Below are 24,749 nucleotides of genomic sequence, written 5' to 3' on the forward strand. Positions count from 1 at the left end.
AGGAGGGGAGCGTGGATGCTTGGTCTTGAATTGTGCGAGGCAGCAGGGCAGACAGAAGCTTTCAGACAGGCAGCTCGCGCGCCCCGTAGTTACGTTGCAGGCGCCAAGCCCAGCTCTGTCCTGACTTGCCTCCAACCTTAACCGCGGGGACATCTCTGAGCAGCGTCCCAGTCACCTTCCCCGCCTAGGGCGCTTGGGACAGCAAAAGACCTCGGTCCAGCTTCCAGCTCCTGCTCCTGAAACCCAGCGCTCCCGGCGGCTTCTCCAATGTCTTTCCCCGCAGCGCAAAAAGGAAAAGGGGTTTTCCCTAGGCGGTGGGATCTGGGAGTCACCCTGGCCTGGAGAGGTAACCTCGGTGGCATGAGAGCAGGCATCTCCAGCGGCGTCTTCGCTGCTAGGGGTTAACAGCAGCCCCCCGCACGGCTCGGCGGTGGACGGCCCGGGAACGTGGATACCGCGCCCACAGGATGTTCGCCGGCTGGGCCGGGCAGTCAGGAAACATGAGAAGGCCTCCGTATTCCTGTTCCCGGGCCGCGCGCGCCTGTCTGGGTAAATAAAGCCGAGACGGCGGCGGTGCGGGCGGTAAGCGCGCTGCAGCCGGCGCGGAGACCATGCGGCGGGGATGGGAGTGTGCCTAGCCTCGAGCGGGGAGAGCCTGCCGCCCCGCCGCCAGCCGCCGGCCCCTCCGCCCCAGGTAAGGTGCAGTCCGGGGGCACAGTGGCGGCTGCTCGCCGGGGTCCCAGCGCGCGCCTTCCCCCTTTGCCAGGGAGCACCTCGGCGCTCCTCGCGCTTCCCCGACTCCCTCCGAAAATCCGGTGGGGACGCGGCCCCGCGGAGGCCGAGGCGGGCCCACTGTCTTGTACCGGGAGCCTCCGAGCCCACCTGGCCGCGCGCCTCCTTTGCTAGGCGGGCGCTGGGCGGAGCGGTCCGCGGGGACTGAACTCCACAGCCGCAGTTCGGAGCGCGTCGCGGTAAGCGGGACGCCTGCGATGCCGAGAGACGGGCGTAGGGGACGATCGCCGGCGTCCGGAGCTGCGGTTCACACGCCCCGGGAACCCCGTGCAGAATGAAGCTCTCGGGCCTCTGCCTCGGGGCGTCCGCTGCTGCTGCAGACTCAGACGGCGTGCGCCGCCGCGCCCGTGACTGCTCCCTTGCCTTGGGACAGCCGGGAGAAAGCGAGAGGGTCCACATCCTTCTTTGGGAAGAACAGCCCGTTGCTTTGGAGGCAGTGAGGGGGACCAGGCTGGGGTGAGGGCAGACGGAGGGGCTGGGGCAGGGTGTCTTGGCAGAGGATAGCAGTGTGCGCGCACGTCACTAAGCACAGTGCTTTAAAAACGGGAAACTAAGCGAGTCCTGACGGTGGATCGGTGGCTAGGAGCGTGCATATGGGCTCGGATGCTGGTCGCCAGGGCCGTGTGCACACACTGGGCACGAACCTGTCTGTTCGCAGCTGGGCGCCGGGGGTTCGACTTGTCCCCCCTCCACCCCCCCAGAAATACTGGCAGGAGCCGTTCTCGCTGTGGCACCGGCCTTCTGTCCCGCAGGCAGCTGTGGGGCGGGGCGGGGCGCTTTGGCCAGGCACAAGGAAGAGGCATGCTGGTGTGTGTGTGTGTGTGTGTGTGTGTGTGTGTGTGTGTGCGCGCGTGGGACAGGGGGCGCTGGCAGTGAGCTGGAGGCCGCAGGGAGCTGCCCCTAGGCGCCTCGCGGGCAGATGCGGGGGGCGGACGACTGTGCGCCCGCGAGGAGACACTGCTGCCACCACCGCTCAGGTGAGCAGCGGGCCGTCCGCCCAGGTCCGAGGACCGCGCTGCTTGGTGTCCGAGGTTCTCCCCAAGCCCCCCACAGGAGGAGTAGGTGTGGAGGGGGCTCTGAACCAGTGCTTCCTTGACGCGTTGCGATGTAAGTCATCCCAACTCCATGGCTCTGGGCACTGGGACATCTTGGACTTGCCTGCAACCTAGAGCGTCCTCAGGGATCTGAGGAATGCTAGGGGGAGAGAGAGGTGTGGAAGAGGCGCGTTTGTCCCTGATGCCACTTAGCTGTCCAGTTCTTGAGGCTGCTCCTAAAATCCCTAGTCCCTTGCCGCCTCCCTGTCCCTACACCAAGAGACTTTAGTGGAAAGCAGACTGCAGAGGGTCTGAGCCAACACCTTCCCGGAATGTAGAAAACAATGACGCCTCCGATATCCCGGTATGGCCCAGGACTCGCGAACTGCGCCCAAGGGACGCGGTTCTCTCCCTTTTACTCCAAATCTTCCTTTTCCAAATGCTCGCCTCCGGGTGCCTGACCGGCTAGCAACTTGGGGCGCTGCACTCGGCCACCAGGAGGTGCGTCTGAAAATCGCTTACGGTGGCCTCGCGGATACAAGTCCGCCGGAGGAAAGGCGTGGGTGGGACCGCCTAAGGCCAGGAGCAAAGGGGCCCATCAAGGAGAGGAGGGTGGGCCAGGTGCGGGAAGGCGGGGGCTTGTGGGTCCCGCCTTGGCCCCTCCGCCCGCTCCTCCCCCTCGGCTGAGTTCGGAGACTCGGGGGCTGCGGGCGAGTAATGGGATGCGCCCCCTTCGTGTTCCAGAATCCCAGTCCGGTGGTGGAGCTCCCGGCGGCTCGGCCCCGAGGCGCTGCGGCCGCACCGTGCGCCCCCGCCAGCCCGCACCATGAACACCATCGTCTTCAACAAGCTCAGTGGCGCTGTGCTTTTCGAGGAGCGAGGCGCTCCGGAGCGGGAGAGGGGCGGTCGGCCCTTCGGAGGCGGCAGTGTCCTGGACAGTCCCCTCGGCCGCCCCGAGGTGGGCCTCCCCGACGGTCCGCCCCTCAAGGACAACCTCGGCCTGCGACACCGACGGACCGGGTGAGCACCAGCCGGAGCGCGCGGGGTGACGAGGAGTGCGATGGTGCCAGCCATGGGCGAGCGGCGCGAGGGGTCCAGTGGGGAGCACGGGCGCGCGGGCCACGGACCCCGGGGTTCCCGTCTCTCCGACAGGAGTATTTCCCACTGTATGGGACTAGTTTCTCAAAATAGGAATAGCTTGCCGGGGTTGTTAAGAGGCTTGCTGGGAAGTCCAGGAGCCGCCCCCTCGGCCCCTCATCTCCCTGAACCTTACGGTAGGGGGTTCCTTGCTCCCGTTTTTCGGGCTGAAATCACGGAACCGGCTGCACAGGTCCTAGGCAGGGTCCAGCAGCCTGGGATCAACAGGTCGACCCCGAGCAGCCCTGGCCTCTGCTCTCAAGCTCGGAGGTTTGGGGCGCCCGCCTGGGCGGGGTCCGCTGCGAGGCCGGAGGGGAGGCCGCTGCTTTCGTTTTAGCGGATTGGGGGTGTTGGGGATGGGATGGAATGAAATGCGGACCCCAAGTGTCGGGCCTACCCGGTGCTGGAGACTCGGGGGAGCGCCTGGGCAAGCTTAGGCGAGGCCATCCAGGTCCACCACCGCACCTGAGCGATTGCGTCAGCTGCTTGTCCTGCGGCGTGGCTGGTTCGGGAACTACAGATGGATGAGGGTGGGTTCAAGGAAAAGTGGCTTCAGAGGAGCCCAGAGGAGCGGAGCCGAGGGAGGCGCGAGCCCGGGGCGCTGCGGCGGCGACACCTCCCGGAGCGCCCAGGGAGCGCAGCGCAGCACCCAGCGCCCGGGTCCCCCCAGTCTCCAGAGGAGGACGCGGGCTCCTGGAAGGCCTGCAGCCTCACTCTGCACACCTTTCCCCTGGGAAGCTTTGCTGTGGTGTTTCTCTCTCTCTAATTCAGAGGAGCCAAGGAAATAGGTGAGGGCCGATGGGCAGATAACTGGGACTGCCTTCTGCTTTACTGCCCACCCGCCCTCCGAGACCCTGGGGCGCTCTAGGGCTTGCAGCCGGCAGGCTAGACCGCCAGCGGCCTTGCCGCCCCATTTGCACCTGGAGTGACCCTTGACTGCGTTGTGAACATTCCCCGCACCTCCGCCTTGGGGAAATAAACCCAGCATTCACAACCCTACCTGACCAGAAGGCAAGGGTGAGGTGTCCCCGCTCGGAAGTGCCGGGATGAGGCCAGCACCCCGTGCTTCGTGCTCACCTCGTTCCTGGCGCACCGCAGAACCTCCGTACCCAGAGGAGCACGGGACTTGGAGGAACTGGACCCACCAGCCCCTTGTCAGCGCCACTCACCCGGGCCGCTCCTCTCTCCTTCCCCGTGTCCCAGATCCCGGCAGAACGGCGGCAAGGTGAGGCACAAGCGCCAGGCTCTGCAGGACATGGCGCGACCCCTCAAGCAGTGGCTTTACAAGCACCGTGACAACCCGTACCCCACCAAGACCGAGAAGATACTCCTGGCCCTCGGCTCCCAGATGACGCTGGTGCAGGTGAGCAAGGAGCCGCCCACCTTGACCCTCGGGCGCCCGCGCCGGGCGGAGGCTTTTGCGCGCTCCATGCACTGCGTGCGGGGCCAGAAAGGGGCCGTCCACGCCGGGAGCCATCAGTGCGGGTGCTGGGCCTGCTCGCCACCACCTCCGCTACCTCCTGGGACGTCCGAGGTGTGGCAGGGGCCAAGTGCTAATTCCGGAGTGCGGGAAGGTCTGCGCCTGACTGGGAGTTGGTCAAGCGCTCTTTAAGTGCTAGAAAGGGGAAAATCACCAAAGAACTGTAGGAAGGTGCGGGGATGCTGCTGCCCGCGGGGAGTGTTGAAAACACTTTCAAGGCATTTCCGGATGTCGGGTGCCGCAACACGGCCGTGGTGCGTGGCAGCGGCCAATTGTATTTCTGGTGCATCTCCGGTTGTTGGTGGCAGTGAAGGCTGCGGGGGCAGGGCCTAAACTTGAAGAATGCCCGCCTGCCGCTCAAGTACAGAATTAACCTTGATTAACTGTCTCTGCAGACCCAGATAGGAGTGGGAATGGAAAGGCAAGAGGTGGCTTTTTGCATCCCCACCTCCCCAATCTCACCTTAAAAAGCAAACATCATGATATTAGCTGGAACCCACAGCACTTTTTTTGCTGGTTCCTTCCCTCCCAACCCCCCACAATAGGTTTTTATTGAAGAGAGGAGGCAGCTGGGATGGGCGGGCTACTCTGTGAAAAGAGAAATGGTCTGACCTGGTTTTGTCTCTGACTGCCCCAGCGAGGGAGTCGCTGGTGCAAACAGCATCTTACTGGCTGTTCCCAGAAGCAGGGCGAAGGCAAACATTGAGTAGCCACGTTTTACACGGGAGCTGACCGCGACTCCAAGGTTCAGTGTCAGGAGCGTGAACTAAGTCAGTCCCAATCTAGTGCTGGCTTTGGTCGCACCGTGGTTTCTTCTTAAACTGAAGTGGTATGGCCTCCTGTAACTGTACCACACAACCAGTGGATGCAGGAGGAAGAGGAGGGGGTCCGGAAGAGGCAGCAGCATAATACATTGCATTAGAACCACTGGCTTCCTTGGTGGATTTTGGACCATTCTGGCAAATGTACTGTCCATAAACTTTGTTGTTAAGTAAGTTTTCCAGAATGTGTTAAATAGACGTTTAGGAATTGCTGCAAAGTTTGACGCAGTGAAAGCCGACTTGTGGTCAGGCTTATCAGAGGTCCGATAGGTAGTTGCTGATTTTCAGAACACACTTTCCTAACTGTTAGCACAGGTTGTTCTGTTCTTGGCTTGTTATTTGTGTGACATAAAACCGTGAACTTGACTGTGATTTACAGAAGGTAGATACTGCATGGATTATTCTAGTTAGGAGAAACTCAAGAAAAATGAGTGTGTTTGCTCAAATTTCAATTTAAACAGGTGGGCTGTTTATCTTGGAAACTCCTACGTCCTCACAGTTCTTGGACCATTTCACAGTGTGATGTCAGCAGGAACGAAGACGGTGTTAGTTGAGCCTGTGGCTCCACGTTGAATGCTTGCCACTGCAAAAAAATTTAAAAAATCATTGCACATTTTAGAACACATTTGGTGATGAAGAATCACTAGGCAAGGGATTTGCATTTTCCTAGGCAGCTATTTTGTTGAGCTGCAGAACAAACAGTTGCTATTTTAAAATAAAGTTGAAGTGGTATTTCAAATGTAAATAATAAATCTTTTTACATTTAAATCTTGGGAAAAGCAGCTAGCATTTCAAATTTATATGAATTTCCATTCAAAACCTCTTTTTTCCCCCCTGAAAGTAGGAATATACAGAATGTGTGATTTTTTGATTGAGTAGTTATAATGTTACATCTGTCGAAGGCCACTTGAAAGTGTGGAAAATGTGTTACAGCTAACCAATATTTGATACAAAAACTTCTTAGAGTGATGCAGAGTTTTTTTCAAATGTACATTTTCTGTAAGATGTTTGAAGCCCTCTCATATTAATTTTCAGTTTTACCAGAAACAAGATGCGATGATGGAACTTCAAAAGGATAATTACGGAAAAAAAAATCTATGTAATGGAATTTACAGTGAGCCCTATACAGAATTGAGTTCAGTTCCAGTTCTTTCCTTTTAGTTTTTATTTATTGATTTACTTTCAGTTATCTGAAAGGCAGAGACAGAGCTACCACCCACTGATCTCCACTTCGGCCAGGGTTGGACCAGGGATGGACAAGGGGCTGGGCCAGGCCCAAGCCAGGAACTAGGAGCTCAGTCTGTGTCTCCCACATAGGGGGCAGACACCCACCTATTTGAGCCATCACCCACTGTGGCCCAGGTTGTGCATTAAGCTAGCTCAGAAGCAGCGCAGGGATTCAAACCAGGCATGCTGAGATGGGATGCAGGCCTCTTGACCACCGGGCTCAAAGCTTGCTCCAGGCCGTTCTTTTCAGCGAGGTATAATGGGATGCCTATGTGAGAAAGATTATATACATGTAACATACACACAAATACACAAATCACAAAAATAAATCCAAATGTCGACAAACACACCTAAAATATATAATACACGGGGGCTTGTATAAGTCAGACCTAAATTCAGGATCCAGATTAAGTCCTGATGCTGCTGCAGGGTTGCAAACAAATTACGTAAATAGTTTACACTTGGAAAGGGAAAAAATATATAAAATGGTGATCTGAATAAAGCTTTTGATCTCTGCAGCGTAGACCCTTGCGTAGTGAGGCACACTGCCCAGCAGGTAAATGTACTCCCACGGAGTCAGGGGCCGAGAGAGTGACGGTGCGTTTGTGTGCTACATCACCTAAACATGATGCTTTCTGTGTGCTCCTAGCGGACAGCGGACAGCGTCCCTTTCGCAAACAGCGTTAGAATCACCATGTGAGTTCCCGGGGCACCTTTGTCACAATAAAGAAAGTCTTGGAAACTGAGTAGGTTGTCAACTGTATCGGTAGGAGGCAGAGGGCGGCTCCTGGTCTGGGACCCTGTAAGATGTTCTACAGACAATCGTGGGCGTGTCTGTGCTGGTGGACAAAGATGGGGTGTCTTCCTGGTTTCTATTCCTTGCTTCCTACAGTGGCTTGCCTGTCTCATTTTCTCATGCCGTGAACAAACTGCATAACTGGTGTTTTGTAAGCTTTCCAAAACTTCCTTTTAAGAATTTCTTTTGCACTTTGATGTTTTCCTTTGGTTTGTGTGCCAGCGTTTTGATGTAGATCAGTTTTACTTTTTTGTTACATTTAGTAAGGAAGCATGTAAGGATTGGCTAGCAGTGTGCTTCGAAGCTTAGAAATAAAAAAGCTGGAACCCTCGTAGAGCATATGCTTTGTGATAAGTCGATCCGAAGCCATTCATAATCACCTACATTTTTTATTCTTGGAAAATGAGGCAGGAAGAAACAGATATTCAGCTTTTGTTTATTTCTACTCTCTAGATTGTTAGTGCCTCATAATTTTTTTTAAAGATTTATTTTTATTATTTTTTTATTGGAAAGGCGGATATACAGAGAGGAGAGACAGAGAGGAAGATCTTCCGTCCGATGATTCACTCCCCAAGTGAGCGCAATAGCCGATGCTATGCCAATCCGAAGCCAGGAGCCTCTTCCGGGTCTCCCACGCGGGTGCAGGGTCCCAAAGCTTTGGGCCGTCCTCGACTGCTTTCCCGGGCCACAGGCAGGGAGCTGGATGGGAAGTGGGGCTGCCGGGATTAGAACCGGCGCCCATATGGGATCCCGGGCGTGCAAGGCGAGGACCTTAACCACTTGCGCCACCGCGCCGGGCCCGTGCCTCATAATTTCTGTAACTGATAGTATTTGCTCCATTGATTTGACGTCTTATTTCTTAATGAGTTGTGTTTTTGTGACAATAAAAGGGAGATGATGAGGCCCAGTGTGTTAGTCTAATGGAATCCCAAATAGGCACCAGTTCCTGTCCCAGGTGCTCCAGGTCATTTCCAGCTCCCTGCTTGTGGCCCGGGAAAGCAGTAGAGAATGGCCCAAAGCCTTGGGACCTTGCATCCACTTGGGAGACCTGGAAGACGCTCCTGGCTCCTGGCTTCGGCATTTCTTAGCTCTGGCCATCGGGTTGCGGCCACTTGGGGAGTGAACCAATGGATGGAAGATATTTCTCTCTGCCTCTCCCTTTTCTCTGTAAATCTACCTTTCTAATAAAAATAAATCTTTTTTAAAAAAAGGAGTGGGGGAGATGACTGCTTATATGTGCATATGTTTTGATCTTTTTTTAATTAGGGATTTTAAAAAAAGATTTATTTATTTTTATTGGAAAGTCAGATATACAGAGAGAAGGAGAGAGAGGAAGATCTGTCCAATGATTCACTCCCCAAGCGGCCACAATGGCTGGAACTTAGCCAATCTGAAGCCAGGAGCCCAGAGCCTCTTCCAGGTCTCCCACATGGGTACAGGGTTCCAAGCATTTGAGCCGTTCTCTACTGCTTTCCCAGGCTGCAAGCAGGGAGCAGGATGGAAAGCAGGGCTGCTGGGATCAGAACAGCGCCCATATGGGATCCCGGTGTGTTCAAGGTGAGACCCTTAGCCACTAGGCTAGCGTGCCAGGCCATGTGTTTTGATCTTAAGCAGCCAAATATTCCACAGTCCTTGATTCGCAAGACCGATCGTTGCTCAGATGAAAATTTACTGTGTCGTTTCAAAAATAGCTTAACTTCATAGCATAACTGAATTGTGTAATGGTGAATAAACAGGTGATCAGCAGTTAGGGTTTTTGTATTTTGCAGGAAATGCAGCTTCCCTCTTCACACTTCCTTCTCTTAAAAGTCTTAATTTCATGTGGTGTGTCAATTTACCATTTTGTTAACGCTGCTATGTTGCAAGATTCTATCCCCGTGTTGACATGGCTGCGTTTGGCTTGGTATTGACCGCTTCTGCAAAAATATCTGTTATCATTATGGACTGCGGGGCTTGTGGCAGCGCTTCAGTAACCAGCAAAACCCAGACTGCTGCTTCTGCCTTGTCCAAGTGTCACACTATACATTGTGGAACTGAAGGACTCAGGACTACCGCCGAATAACCAAGAATCAATCTGTGGATTGATAGCATTCAGCAGCGGACGGAGGCCAGTTACATTCCTTTCGCTTCCCTGTACTGATTGCTCTATCAATATACTGAATATAAACACCTCTGTTGGCGTGAGACAGGAATCACTCTGCTTTTCCTTTCAGCTCCATATACTCATTTTTTGTTTTGTTTTGTTTATTTTATGTTCTTTTCTGTTAAGCAACAGGCTTGACACTCAAATATTGTCCTAGAATCTACCCTAGGTGAGGAGGCCTATTACGTGTAAAGCACGATGCAAAGAAAACACGGTTGACAATAACCTGAAGGAATTTATAGTACGTAGAAGTTATAAAATTAGCACCTTAACCCTCAGTGAAACATGGAGTTTGATTTCATTCATCAGGAAAAAAAAAATTGCAGAACACCATTTATGCAGATTTGTTAGCCTCCTGTTTGCTGTTTGCAGGACCTAGCTGCCAGGCTGTACTATGACATTTTGGTGCTAAAATACTGCGAGATGTTTTGGAAAATCTAGTGTGCAAGGATTGTAATACAGTAAGCACTATGATTGAGTATATTAAACAAAAACAGAGTAGGACCTGTGAAAAACAGCCAGCCCCCGTGAAAACCTTCACACTTGTGTGTGTTACAGTTACAGCAGGTTAATTCTTTGTAGATCCGAAGTCCCTTGCAGGTGGAATTGCATGAGAAATTTCATCTCAAGAGTTGCATTTTACATTGTATGAGTGCTGTGTGGCAGATGTGTTAAAGTTTAAGGTTAGTCTGATGTACGTGCTGTTAAGAATGTAACAGTGTTGTTGAACTGGGTTCTAAGCAGTGCAAGTGGGGCAGAAGTTGAGGCAACTGTCCACCGTGTGTGGGAAAGGGCAGGGCGGACTTAAGCGTAAGTGGTGGATTTCTGGAGAGTGGCAGTGGAGAGCAGAAGGATGCTTAGTGATGACCGGAGATCTTGGGCTATTCATTGCAGAAATTGATCTTTGGCATTGATAGGGATGTTAGGAACCCATCAAATGTGTGTCATAGTCAATGAAGGTTTTGAGGCTGGGGAAAGACGAATGGTTTGCTAAATTCACACACTGTGACTGGCAAATTCAGAACAGGAAACTAGATTCCATCAAAAGTGTGCATCAGCATTAGAGCTTGATGATGGTTGGTGAAGATCCATTGGAGAGAAGATGAGAAGAATGTTCTAGAATCTGTAGTTACTAGTAGTGAGGAGTTGGATGAAAATGTTGTCAGTGAAGGAAGGAGGTTTGAGGGTGTAACAAAGGGGGCCAGACATTTGATGCTTCCACAGTGAATACTCATGTGTGTCCTGGTTGATGGTTTCTAATGCTGTACTGCCAGCGCTTCCAGAAAGTGCGAGACAAAGATTACCCCTCTGAGTACATTAGTGAGTATTGCCAGAAGTTGTAACAGACAGGTTGCAAAACGAGACTGAGTCACAGTACTGAAAACCAGCTTCTAAGACAGCCAGCCAACCTGCCACCGTGAGCTCTTACACCAGTACACCTGGACTCAAAAGGATGGTTACTTTCGGTTGAGGCACACTGGACAGATGTGGGAGAATTACCATGTGTTCCTCGGGAGAAAAACAGGGGAATGGGATTTTGCATTTAAAGTAGAATTTACCACAATTCCATCCAATAATTAGGGCTTGAGCAGTGTGTGAAAGTTACATATTTATAATACACTCTTAGAAAGGAAACTTCCAGTGCAAACATGACCACACAAACCATTATCCCAAGGCAGGTTTGGGAACCAACTGGCAGAAAGATTTCATTCTCCTCCCGTGCTTCATTTTTATAAAAGCTCATATTGTGCTTTCAGGTTTTTTTGGTTTTGTTTTAAAGAAAAGTCTGTGTACTGGTGACAGCCTGGTTCCCCTGCCCCCCCCCGGGAGGGGGGAACCTCAGATGTCAATTTAGTAGATACAGTAGTACTTTAAAAAACAAGAATGAAATCACATTTCTTTGTTTTGGAGTGTTCTTTCTTTGTTGTCTTCTGTCTGCTTAGGAAACACCTGATTTTCAGCTCCTCCCTACATGCCTCTCTGATCTCTCTCTTTCCCGCCCTCTCTGTCTGTTACACTGTGTGTGTGTGTGTGTGTGTGTGTGTGTGTGTGTGTGTCTTGCCAGCTCCTGTTTGGACAGCCCTTCTTTGTTTTCTGGGCTGAAGGATCCCCTCAAGTTTGGCCTTTGATCTTTTCATTTGCGCTACTCAGTTGTCACTGTGTAGCCCAAAGGTGGATGTTCCCCAACCCAACCTTTCTTTTTTGTGGTCAGAAAAGTCATGCATCGTGTCTTCCTCCAAGTAGTCTCTCCTTTTCTTGGTTAATTCTGGGGCGTTGTTCGGTCTTCCCTCCTCCAGGGTGCCACTGGAAAATCGAAATTAAATTTGCTCTCATGTCTTCTTTCCTAGGGATCTACTTCTCTGCCTGACTTTCCTCCAAGATTGGTTTGGATGCCTCCAGAAGGCTGTAGTCACCTATCCACCAGACTACTCCACCTTCCCTTTGGATCCTTCTCATTGCCTCTTAATGTCCACATGCCTTTCCTCATGGTATTCTTTGTGTTAGCCATGATCTCTTTCTTTTTTTAATTACTTATTTGAAAGGCAGAGTGACAGAAAGCAAAGGTGAGAGTCTCAGGTGCGGGTTTATTCCCCAAACGCCTACCTACAACAGCCTGGTTGGGCCACTAGCAATCCAGAAACCAAGAACTCCATGAGGGCTCCCACATTTGGGCGACAGAGCCCCACACGCTTGGGCTCTGCTGTTCCGGGCATATTGGCAAGCAGCTGGCTCAGAAGTGGAGCAGCCAGCCTTATACTGGTGTGCTAATGTTGGATGCTGCTGTCCCAAGCAATAACTCTACTTTGGCTCATTAATAGGATGCAGAGGATACTCATTTCTGCTGTGTACCTGTTGTATGTTTAGTGTGTGAATGAAGGAATTGGTCTGCGCAGTCCTCTCCTATCCTGAGAACATTGACCAGTCAGAGGTGCTGAGAAAGGCTCAGCTCCATCAGCAGTTCCCACCAGTCACAGGACGGTCATGTCCTGTGTGCTGTTCACTGAGTCACAGTACTGTTGCAGGTGTCCAACTGGTTTGCAAATGCGAGGCGGCGGCTGAAGAACACCGTGCGGCAGCCAGATCTGAGCTGGGCTTTAAGAATCAAGCTGTACAACAAGTATGTGCAAGGCAATGCTGAGCGGCTCAGCGTGAGCAGCGACGATTCTTGTTCTGAAGGTTTGTCCTGTTTTTACACGCTTTCTTGGCTTTACCTCCATAGTTCCTCAGTGGCTGCTTTTAAGGTGAAATCCACAAAATAAAAATGGTGACATAACAGTTCCTGTTTCATTACATTAGATGATAATATAAGCAACCCCAAGGATAACCTCCCCTCTTGCTTATTGATTGATTGTCCATGGGGAAAAAATATTTTCTGTGAAATATGTTAAAATTAAATGAGTTCCTGCCTTTTTAAAAGATTTCATGTATTTATTTGAAATTCAAGGTTAGAGAGAGAGGGAGAATTTTACACCTGCTGATTCATTCCCAAATGGCTTCGATGGTCAAATCTGTGCCAGCCCCAAGCCAGGAACCAGGAGATTCCTCCAGATCTCCCACAAGGGTGGCCAAAGGGTGCAAGCACTTGGGTCGTCTTGTGCTGTTTTTACGGCTGCATTAGCAGGGAGCTGGGTTGGAAGTTGAGCTGCCAGGACTTGCCCTGATGTGCTATCTGGGAGCAGCCGGGGGGATGGAACTGGCACCCATAGGAAATACTTGTATTGCAGTTGATGACTTAACTCACTGGCCACAATACCAGCACCTATTCCTGCATTCTTTGGGCCATGAGTTAATGATAAATATCAAAGATGTTTTATGTACTTTCTACATTGCACATCTGCATTTTTTAGGGATTGACCCGAACAAGGAGGCAACTGAGAGGAAAATGTATCAAAATGATATCTTTCCTTCTCAGATGGAGAAAATCCTCCAGGAGACCACATGAACAAAGGGGCCTATCCTGCTCCAGGTCATCACACTGTGACCAAAAGTGAGAGCTCAGCTGTCCAAGTTGGGGTGAGGCCAGAGTCACGGGCCAGCGACGACTACGTGTCACCCCCGAAGTACAAGAGCAGCTTGTTGAACCGTTACCTCAACGACTCTTTGAGACATGTCATGGCCACAAACACCACCAGGGTGGGGAAAACGAGGCAGAGAAACCATTCGGGATCTTTTAGCTCCAATGAGTTCGAGGAAGAGTTGGTGTCTCCATCGTCATCCTCAGAGACGGAGGGCAACTTTGTCTATCGCACAGGTGAGTGCGCGCTCTCGGTTGTGATGATGGCAAGACCTTGTTTAAGCCCAAACTGAAAAAAAATGAGCTGGCTTGGCTATTGCCCATAATTCAGCTTTGAGCTTTCGTTACGGTAGCTGTCGGTGGAGTCGTGAGGACCATCATACAGGTCCTGAGAGCGTTTCGGTTTCAGTAATAAGGGTAAGAATTTTCATTGTGAAGGATGACTTTCACCTGAAACATGAAGAAGTTTCCCCTCTTGGCCTTTATGAATAACGTGCTGAATTGCTCGAGTCCTGCAAATTCCTTGAATTCCGTCTTTGCACTGATGTGATTGCTAATAGTGATGGGAAATGAGCATAAATGAACATGAAGGCTTTTGTGAAGGAAAAGCACAGATCTGGTTTCAGTTGCTTTGGAAATTTTACTCTCATTCCTGGATAGCACAAAAAGGCCAGGAAATAGCTTGGAAACATTTGCTTCCATTCCCCAAATACTGAATCCATTTCTACCTGTGCAAAACTTTCAGGAGGAGTCGCAAGCGGGTGTGGTAGGAACTGCCTGTCTGTGCTTCGGCTCCCAGTGAGAATTTGCTCTGAAGGAGCGCTGGCACAGATGGCTTGGCAGAAAGGGGTACGCGTGACCGACATCTGGTGTGGATGAGTCTGGGACCTGGGGATGGCAACGAGTGAGATTTGGAATGGAAACCTGGAAACCATTTCAGGGAAAATGTCACCAATTTAAGGAAATCCAGACCAGGTTTCAGTACTCTTCTCCTGGTGTGACAGGTGGGAGGCTGTCCTTCCTGGGAGCCACTGCCCCTGCCCCTGATCTTCGCACATCTCTGGTTACTTACTGAGCAGTCTGATAAAAACCGCATGAAGTGGTCATCACGCACGGGAGCTGGGTCGGGGGAGCAACAGGTTTTTTTTCAAGGAATCTAAATTTGGCTGGTGATTACCTTTCTAGACTTTGCAGCCAGAAATCTGACATACAAGAGGCCACAGATTTGTATAAGACGTATTATCTGTAAGCAGTCAGAGAAATTATGAAATCAGCCACTTTTTTTTTTCTGCCTCTCTAGCAAAACAATTCCAGCACTCAGAGATGCAAAAATAATCTAAGCGATGATTGGCTCCAGGACAAAGCCAAAATGAAAGGCTGTTTACCCAGTTGATCAAATGAAAGGAATACATATTGCCACCTACCTAATGTGCCCAGAGGAGAAGTTGGTGGTCATTCAGAGCTTTATGAATATTTCTGTTTCAAGAAAGGAAAATACATGGAGATGTTAAAAAAACAGATAATTTTTAAAAATTGGAAACGAGCACTAAAATATAATGCAAAGCTGGAAAGCAGTCAAAAATTGACTCTGAAAACAATAATAAACAAGCCAAAATGAGCAGAGGTCATACTTACAGTTGGAAGTGACAAAGGAGGCTCAGTACCCAGTAAAGTTATCGAATAAAAATATTTCTGGGAATTATGAAGGCTATAATGCATAGTTGTTTAAAACTATGCTATATTTAAACAGTTGCTCTCATGATTTTGTGTTACGTGGGTTGTATTGGTATCATTCACAAAAATTAAATTGTAAATTCACAAACAAGAAGGTCTTAAAGAGTCAGTCCTTCAGGAACAATTCAAGGTTATAGCTAGTCCAATTCTCCAAATGTGTGGCTTGGTGAATCCACTGTGAGTTTTTTCCCCAAACCTTGAAGAAATAATTAATCCCCACGTTTCATATCCATGTTTCTGAAATGTAAGAAATGTGGGAAGTATGTCAGTTTTTTTTTTTTTGAAATACAAATGTTCCAGTCTGAAAACCAAACTAAGAGCGTGTAAGTCAAGTTTTTGTGTGTGTAAAATGCAACTACATGTGGGATAGCACGAGACGTGTAGAATGTAATAGTAAGAAACAAGTTTACAGTTGTGAAGCACTGAATATCGTTTCAATAATGCAGTACGCGTTTGGGAAAACAGGATTCTTGGTTTGAAAAAATAAATTTTAATCAGCTGGGGACTGGTGAATTATTTACAAACAGCTTTTTCTTACATATTTATGGTGCCCAGTAAAAACAAGGTCTTCTGGAAATCTGTGTTTCTCTTTTCAAAGGTGACAGACTATACTGTCCCAAGGAACGGCGTGCCTGGACAGTGGCTGCTTTTCAAAGTGAAATATTTTGGCTGTTGCTTCTTATTAAAGCATTCCAAACGCACTTGGTCCGTATTATGGACTATTTGTTCGCCAAGTTCTATTTTTAAATAAGAGCCTTTTTTTCTTTCCACTTGAGAAAACAACCTAGGCATGTATAAACTCCTGGGTTTCATGCATGTGTCTGTATTTAAAAAAGGACAGACTACATGTGCTGTTTCTCTGGGTGGAGAGTTAGGAAAGGCTAGTGGCCCAAGGCTGACGTGCTCAGTCTCTGACAAAAAAAAAAAAAGACCAGAGGCTGTCTCCATCTCCATGGAAACAAAGTGACAAGGATGCCTAGTTGTCCCTGGGTTGCCATGCATGGATAAACACTGGAATGGGGGCCTGAAAGAAGCACTTTCTGAGTAACTGCTGTGGTTTGTTTTGGCATACAGACGTACTCCGAATTCCACTGATTCCATATGGTTACATCTTTCTTTCCTCACCTAAATAGAGCTACTCTTAAGTCAACTATCAACACGCCCAACCCAGCCCAGGGCTACCGCACTGCAAAGATGTTTTAGATTCAGATGTGCTTTGAGAACATACTCCTTTATCTTTGCTGAGAATTTGTCCGTTTATCCACCACTTTGTAAAGAACTGCGATCTCATTATGCATTTCATCAAGTATTTGGAGTGAAAAGCCAAGTGGATATGGAGGGGACAAGAAGGATGAGATACTAGGCTATCAGTGAATTTTATCTCAGTTTTTCTTACTAAATTCTAGGAAGGTTATGAAATGGTAATCTCAAGGGAAGATACTTCTAGAAGCTATCAAACACATTTTTGTCATTTAAAAAATTGTTTATGTATTTGTTGAAAAGTCAGAGTTACACAGAGAGCAAGGGAATGACTTTTGACCTCTGATTTCCTCCTTGGATGGGCCCAACAGCCAGAGCTGGGCCAATCCAAAGCCAGGAACCAGAATCTTCTAGTTTTTCTGTGTGAGTGGCAGTACTGGTGCCATCTTCCATTGCTTTTCCCAAGTGCAATAGGAAGGAGCTGGATCAGCAATGGAGCAGCTGGGACTCAAAGCAGTGCCCATATGGGATGCCGGCATCACGTATGGAAGCTTTATCCACCATACCACTGAATCAGCCCCATTTTTATTCATTGTGCTGTGGTAACCCGCAGTCTTTAACATTGTGTCAGGGGCATAACAGCCTCTTTATAAAGATCAGAGGAAGCATTTCTGACAGAAGCAATTAGGGCCATTATAATCCATTCATATGATTAAAACCGTTGCTTCCAAATACCATTAAGTCTCACTCAGGGAAACGTGGTCACTCAGGGTCATCCCTGTTGAATGATGTGTCTGATGTTGGTTGAACTGATGGTAAAGTTGAAATGCATGAGCTCACGTGGCAGGTGGGTGTTCTCCCTGGGTGTCAGGATAAGGGCTCTGGCCACAGTGTCCACCTTACTTCTTTGGGGTCAGTGTTCAAGTTCTCCACCTTGGATCATCCTTCTCGCATCTCCCAACTAGTCCTCTCTGGATGCCCAAGCCCAGCATAGAATATCATCTGTGCCTCCCATGTGGGTGGCAGGAGTCCGAGTGCTTGAGCCATCCTCCGTTGCTTTCTCAGGCTCATCAGCAGGGAGCTGGATCTGAAGCCAGGCAGCGGGGTCTTAAACCCATACTCAGTGTGGGATGTTGATGTCACGGAGGTGGCTCACACATGGTCAGCTCATAAATCATCCAGGCGGATCATTTGCACAGCTGCTCTCCAAGCCCATTTGGACTATAATTTATGAATCTGTTCCCCAAGAGCCCTGAGTGTTTTCAGCTTCATCTGGGTCAACTGTCTGAGATTGCATCTAATGAGACACATCTAACCCAGCCAGATCATCTGAGTAGGTAGGACCCTGCTCCATGTCAGTGCGAATGGGCCCTGGGAGTGTCCCCTCTGCTTGGAGAAGCTGAGTATCCCCAAGTCTTAATAAGGTCGGTGGCACGGCCTGTCAGAGCTGGAGAACAGAAACAGGAGGTGAGAAGGAAGCAATGGGATACCTGAGGAAGGAGGAAGTGATAAGGAAAGGGAGAGCTTGGGAGAATCAGCCTTCCGAAGCTTTTTTCCTTGGGGAGAGCTCCTGTTTGTCTTGCTGCACGGCAGTGCACTTTAGTACCTAACCTGGAAATTCCCATGACAAATGGCAGGCATGTGCATGAGCTCAGCCGAGCAGGATCCCCCTGGTCTGAGTCCCCACTAGCTCAGACAGTAAAGTCTCACGGCAGATAACCTCGGGAACTGCATCAAGGACCACGTGCCTGGGTAGCTGTGTACTTGCTGTGTCTCTGGGATTTTGCTCATCAGTGAGTCTGCTTTGGTCTGCTTTGGACCAGCTTACTGCTCAACAACTCACTGATCCCTGTGTCTTAGTTCCCCGTTGGCACTGTCACTTTCTTGTTCTTAGTGACAGTGTGTAGCTCTGCTGCTTGGGATGTGCCAAACATTCCTGTCCAGGTGTGTAAGTGACAGGTGACGGACTACAGCAGAGAACAGTAAAGCGCTGTGTTGGCCAGTCCAGCCAGGATGGGTCTCCAGTGTACACTCCGTTTCCCTCACCTTCCAAACATCATTTTGGAAATGGGATATTTTCCTTTGGAGAAATATACTTACAGTAGAAATTCAAGTGTCCATGTTTACAAAGAAAGAATAGCTGGGGCCTGGCGCAATGCCTTAGTAATTAAATTCCTGCTTTGTATTAGGGTCCCTTATGGGTGCTGGTTTATGTTTCAGCTGCTCCACTTCCCATCCAAATTCCTGCTTGTGGCCTGGGAAAAGAGTAGAGGATGGCCTAAAGAATCCTGCACCTGTGTAGGAGACCCAGAAGAAGCTCCTGGCACCTAGCTTCAGATCAGCTCAGCTCTGGCCATTGCAGCCACTTGGGTAGTGAACCGGCAGATGAAAGATCTCTCTCTCTCTCTCTCTCTGTCTCCTCTCTATAAATCTGCCTTTTCAATAAAAATATATAAATCTTAAAAAGAAAAGGAAAAGAATGTTCTGCTAGCCTCTATTGTATGAGGGGAAGCACAGCTTTGGGACTGTGTCCTGGCCCTCTCTCATCCAGCTCTGCCCAGTACCTCTCACCCAGTACCTCTGCCCCTTGTACACCTGCTCTCTAAGGGGTAACCCCAATCCCAAATGTACCTCCAGCTTCTCTAAGCAAAGGATGATACCCTTCTTAAAAAGAAACGTTTCCTAATTCCTTCTTTCAAAGTGCCTTACAGATTGTTATTTTGGGCATACACAGGGATCCTGTTGCATGGTAAGGACCTCAGCTCTCTTTCACACACTCCTCATCCTTACCTGACATTCACCCATGGTGACAACAGCATGGCCCACGCACATGGGTGGTCCCGAAATTTGGATGCCTCCAGCTTCTGAAAATGACCCCCATTCTTGGTAGACTGGCTGTATCATTTGCATGACATCACACCCGTGGCTGCCGTGGTGACAGCCAGCGCAGCTGACTCGCTGGCTCCCTTCCCATCATGTGTGGTGCTGTGATGCTGAGAGATGCTGACGTGTGCAACTCTGCAAAGTCGTGTGTCTTTCAGACTAACAGGCTGTGCAGAGCAACCATGCTCACAGCTATGGCCCTGTCCATGGGGTCCCTAGCCTGGGGAACAACATTGATTCTGTCTGCCTGGCTGGAAATCAGGTAGCATTGGAATCTCCAGTTGTTCATTTGCGAATGAAAAGCTCTCCAAAATCCTGAGTAGCGTTTGTAGTCTCCCACCCATCCCCCCAGCTATTGGGACAGTGTCTTTGAATGACTTAGTGTTTCGCCCATTTATTCTGTCTGGTATTTAAATCCAAGACTCTTTTTTTTTTTTATTTTTAATTTTTATTGGAAAGTTAGATATACTGAGAGGAGGAGAGACAGAGAGAAAAATCTTCCGTCCGATGATTCACTCCCCAAATGGTTGCAGTGGCCGGAGCTGAGCCAATCCAGAGCCTAGAGCCAGGAGCTTCTTCCGGGTCTTCCACATAGGTGCAGAGTCCCAAGGCTTTGGGCCATCCTCCACTGCTTTCCCAGGCCACAAGCAGGGAATTGGATGGGAAGTGGGGCCACTGGGATTAGAACTGATGTTTGGGACCCTGGCACTTGCAAGGTGAGAACTTTAGCTGCTAGGCTACCTACCGCACTGGGCCGTCCAAGGCTCATTTTAATGCACATGGGTATGTGTGAACCTCTGAGAATATGACAACAAGAAGAAAAGGGTCATGAGTGAAAAATAATAATAAAAGGAAGAAGACTGTAACATTAAGACGGAAAGAATTAAATTGAAGCTTAAAACATTTAAGAAATTCAAAATAAACACTTTTGTAAAATATAACTACTCTGATTTTCAAGTAAAGCAGGGAAACGCAAGGATAGCAAGTGGGAAAGTTTAGCTGGTTTAGAGAAAACCCACCAAAGAACAGAAAATGTAGTAGATTAGACCAAACCAAGACGCCCTCCAACAGGAAGCTCATCGAAATTTGACTTGAATCATTGATGTTGCTTATTATTTGTGTATACCTGGCCCACGACCTTCAAGTAGGAGAAACTTGAGGAGCAAACCACACAGGGACCCACTCATTTAAACTCTGGTGCCACATTGCTGGAGAACCCCGAGTCCGACTTGGACTCACACAGCTCTGGATCGCACAGCAGCATCGGAGAGAGTCCCCACGGACACCTTGCCTTTTACGTGTTATCGTGTGCATGAGGCAAGACTCCATGCACTCTGCGTATTTTCCTGTAGGAAGCAAGTTCGCCCTGGGACAGTCCGGATTGAGCAGTGCCTTTCTGTTTTGTGGCCAGGCTGTGGTGTTGGTCAGCACTCCCGCTGTGATTGATTTTTTTGGATGCACAGAGCTTTTCTGACTTTCCTACAGTTGTCAGTCCCGGTCCCAAGCCGAGCTTGTTCGTGTCATTATATAAAAATAGTCCCACTACGAAGCTTTCTGTTCCCTGCATCTACTCAATAATCCACAAGGATGCAGACCAAGTTCAAAGGTGGCACGCGAGAGTCTTTTTCTAAAAAGTTCTTTTCCCGTGTATGAGTGTAAGTGCCACATCTCACTGATTCTAAATTTAGTGAGACTTGTAAGCTTTTCACACGTTGTCAGTGTGTAGCCCGAGCCAAAGGAGGTCAGAGAGTTGGTGAAAATAGCAAGACCGCCGTTGGATGCCAGTAGAAGTTCCTTCTCTTTGTTTAGTGCGGCTGGTTTCCCCTTCTGTCTCCTTACTTTGTTTCTAAAATTAAACGTGTGTTTTTACATGTGAGAATGCGTCTTCCTGCTATGATGGAATTTACATCCGGGATAAATGCATGTTTCTTTCCCCGCCAGAATGTGGGTGTGTCGCCATCATGGAGGCTTGTGCCCTAATTTTCTAATGTAAATGATGACGTAATTTCTTTTTTTAAAAATTTTTTTAAAATTTATTATTTTTTAATATTTTGACAATCTTTACATAGTTAATTAGGGTAAAAAGGTTCAAGGGCTACAGGAAAGTGGGTAAGACTATTATTTTTTCCATATTGTTTCCTTCATGTTTAAAGGGGGGTATTAAGGGAGAAGGCCCACCCAATTTCCCACCCCCCCCCAGGTCCCGGATGTAGGGTATGCTCTGAGGTTCTTGCTCAAGTGGATTTGATATTTCAACAGTTATGAATTGCTGCCAATCTTGCCACTCCAAGCACTATGAGGTCCTTGAAGAATCCACTGATTGACATAGTCCATCATAGAGTCTCTGTTTGCCCCGTATTTCATTGCCAAGATATAGCTGAGATGGTTGGTTGACCTGTTCTGTCTTCTGTCTTTTTGGGATGATGTAACTTCTAATTGTGAGCTTTGACAGAGCAAATAGGTCATAAGGTCCAGTTCGTCCAGCTGCCTGCACAACGTTTGAATATGTCCCCCTGGTTTTGCGTTTCAAGGAAGGGTGGCGTGTTTCAGGGACAGCTGTCTGACAGATCTCTGCTCCCTCTTCCCTGTGCCAGCTGTGTTGCCTGTTTGCTCTCGGCCTCGTGGTACTGAGAGGTGTGTAGCCTGGGATTTAAAGAAACAAACAAGAATCCTCTTTCAGAGGCTCCCCTAATCTCACAGGCCAGAGAATGGTGTGAGGGGCTGTGTTTTGCCTTCCAGCTGTGTATTGCGTCGTCGTGTGGCTCAGCAGTGCAGTCCCGGTCTGTGGTAACACCACACGCGTGGCTCAGGGCAGCTCCAGCTATTGCCACTGACTCAGACGAGCAGCAACGCACCGCGAGACCTAGCTGTGGGAGTGTGTACATTCATCATGTCTTTCTCTTTTAGTGGCTGCAGAGGAGGCGCCTTCACACAAGCTGCTGTTCTAGATGGCAGACTGTAATAAGCCACCCAGCCCCTAGGCACCATCCTCTCTGGTTGTTCAAGGAAACGGGCGTGGTTTACAGCATGTCTCTGGTAGTGCATCCCAGAGGCCGGGGTCCCTGGAGCGCAGGTGTGGGTGTAGTCGTGACAGCAGTATACTACAAGTTGCACACACTTGAGGGCACAGAAGAGCTATGAAAAGGATTAAAGGTGTCGCTGTCCCGCAGCGACGGACTTGGTGCACGGAGCCGATAATAACACGCGTGGACCCTGACTGATGGTCAAAGCCGAAGTTTATTAGGGGCCTCAGACTTTATACACTGAGAGTCCGTACTGTTTCCCTCTCTTGATTGGAATTCCTTTTGTTTTGTATATTCCACCAGGTGTTCTCATTTACATGCTGTTTATACCAAAGGTAGCCATTCGGTTGTTGTCATGCAAATACTGTCCAATGAACTGCAAACCTGTGCTCGCTGACCTTCCAGGGTCACAATGTCCTCCTACATAAAGGTACCGCCCCATCTGCCTGGGGGTATCCCTGAGGTCTTCAGAGCTGTTCTTGCAAAGCAGTCAGAAGTTGGAACAACAGACCGGTTGCAAGGGGTTTCTGGGAAAGGTGCCTCAGCTTTAAGTAACAGCTTCACGCCTCTGCTTCCAGCCCTGCTCAGTCTCTCCAGTGATGGAAGTGAGTCAGTGATGAGCTGTTTCCCCAGCCCTGTAGGACGCTGTTGTGCAGGGTGAGTGTGGCGATGGCACTGGGGGAATCAACATTGAACTTGAGACTGCACTGTTCCCCAGATGTAGGCAGCACTCCTGGGACTGGCACAGCAGCCTTCGTGCTCCCGAGCACATCTTGTGTTTTCCGGAATCTCTGCAGACAGGCAGAAAACCGCCCGTTGCTCATTGGCCTCACTTTGAAACTTGTTCCATGCAGTGATCTGAACTTCAATTTTGGTAGAAGCAATGTGTTCTCTTTTGATACTGTTACACACACATGCGCACAGAATTGCTTGAAAGTTCATGTCCAAATCAGAGCAGACATTTGGCACAGCAACAAATGCACCACTCGGGACACCTGTACCCAGTGTCAGACTCTGTGGGTTGGAGTTCCCTTCTGATTCCAGCCCCGTGGCCGTGTGTTTCCTGGGAGTGAGCAAGCAGTGGCTCAAGTCCTTGCTACTTGGATGGGAGGCCTCCATTGAGTCTCCAGCTCCCAGATGTGGCCTCACTAGCCATGCCTGGTTTGAGCATTTGGCGAGTGAACCACTTTCTGTCTTGGTCTCTCAGACTTGCAAATACGTTTAGGAATTAACATTCATGGAATCATGGAACTCAAAGAAAAGTTCATTTTGGTGCCAGTATTTTGAAGTTCCTGCGTAGTTTTTTCATAATGGGCATTTTTATGACTATTTCGAAGACCCCTTGTGTGCAAAGATTTTAAATTATTTTGCATCCAAATAAATTACTCTCTTTTAATTTCATTTTTCCTGAACTTTTGGAAGTTCTGTGTGTGTGTGTGTGTGTGTGTGTGTAGACAGTACAAATGCTATACATGAAACAAATGTAATCTTTGGTCAAATTTCATTTAAGTAAAGAGAACAGCATTTTTTTTTTTTTTTACAATAAAGATTTGGAGAGGAATCTTTTGGTGATATAAAATTAAAATGGAAAAACAAAGAACACCGATGAAAATGAAACCCTTTAAAACCCTAAAAGGCAGACAGAGACAGGCATTCATGGAGTGAGAATTCCAAGGAACGGTTTGCTCTTTGCAATCGCGTGTACTCACCCACGTCCGAAGGACTGGTTGTCCCTTCTGCCGAGCCAGGCCTTGGCCTGTGCCGGATAGGTCTCTTGGTGTGTCAGGGCATTTCAAGCAAGAATGCCTTGTTCTGCCAAGACTCTCATTATGACGCTCAAACGTACCCTTTTGCTGAGGGCCAGAATTCAGAAGCTGCCATTTCAGTGTCTATGCTGATTTAGACAACAGATGCACTTAAAAAAAAAAAAGAAAGAAAGGAAGAAAAAAAAAAAACGTTTTTCAGGATCATTTGTCACATAGTTTCGGGGTAGGAGGATGGCTAGCTGGCACAAGTGAGAATTCCTTTGAATGTCATTGGGTTTTCATTTCTAAGCTTGACAGCCCCAGCCAGGAGTTGCTGGGTGCCAAGTAGCTGTGCAGTGATGTCTCCGTCCCTGCGTGCAACTGGATGGTTGTGATACTGAACTTGGCTCCTTGCAGCTTTGCCAAGGGCATGGCAGGGTTGAGTGGCAGAATGGTTTCCTGTTAGTTGCATCTATTCTTGCTGCTGCTGTGTGTGTGTGTGTGTGTTTCCCCCTCTATGGCAAGTTTCTTCTGGGCTGCCACTGACCATCCAGCTAGACCAAGGAGGTGTTTCACAGCCTTGCCAGTAACACTGTCGTTGGTTTATATCATGTCTCCTGGGTTCCTGAGCTGTAGGCTTTTCCAGAAATACAGCCCCGATTCAGATTGATTCGCTAACCCGTGGGGCTTGCAGTGTATCTAACCCGTGTGCTTTTTTC

At 49.1% G+C, this 24,749-nt stretch overlaps 1 protein-coding gene across 1 annotated transcript in view; it reads left to right on the forward strand.

The window, feature by feature from the left end:
- The first annotated feature begins 2,652 nt into the window (after positions 1 to 2,652).
- LOC121167497 (homeobox protein Mohawk) overlaps positions 2,653 to 24,749 on the forward strand; it is a 76,399-nt gene continuing 54,302 nt past the window's right edge. The window contains exons 1-4 of the mRNA XM_040996938.1: positions 2,653 to 2,846; positions 4,167 to 4,326; positions 12,454 to 12,607; positions 13,344 to 13,682. Of these exons, the coding sequence (XP_040852872.1) occupies positions 2,653 to 2,846; positions 4,167 to 4,326; positions 12,454 to 12,607; positions 13,344 to 13,682 (847 nt within the window). The remainder of the gene's footprint in view (positions 2,847 to 4,166; positions 4,327 to 12,453; positions 12,608 to 13,343; positions 13,683 to 24,749) is intronic.

This window comes from Ochotona curzoniae, unplaced genomic scaffold (assembly GCF_017591425.1).
Source record: "Ochotona curzoniae isolate NIBS_2020 unplaced genomic scaffold, NIBS_Ocur_1.0 patch378, whole genome shotgun sequence".
Lineage (NCBI taxonomy): Eukaryota > Metazoa > Chordata > Mammalia > Lagomorpha > Ochotonidae > Ochotona > Ochotona curzoniae.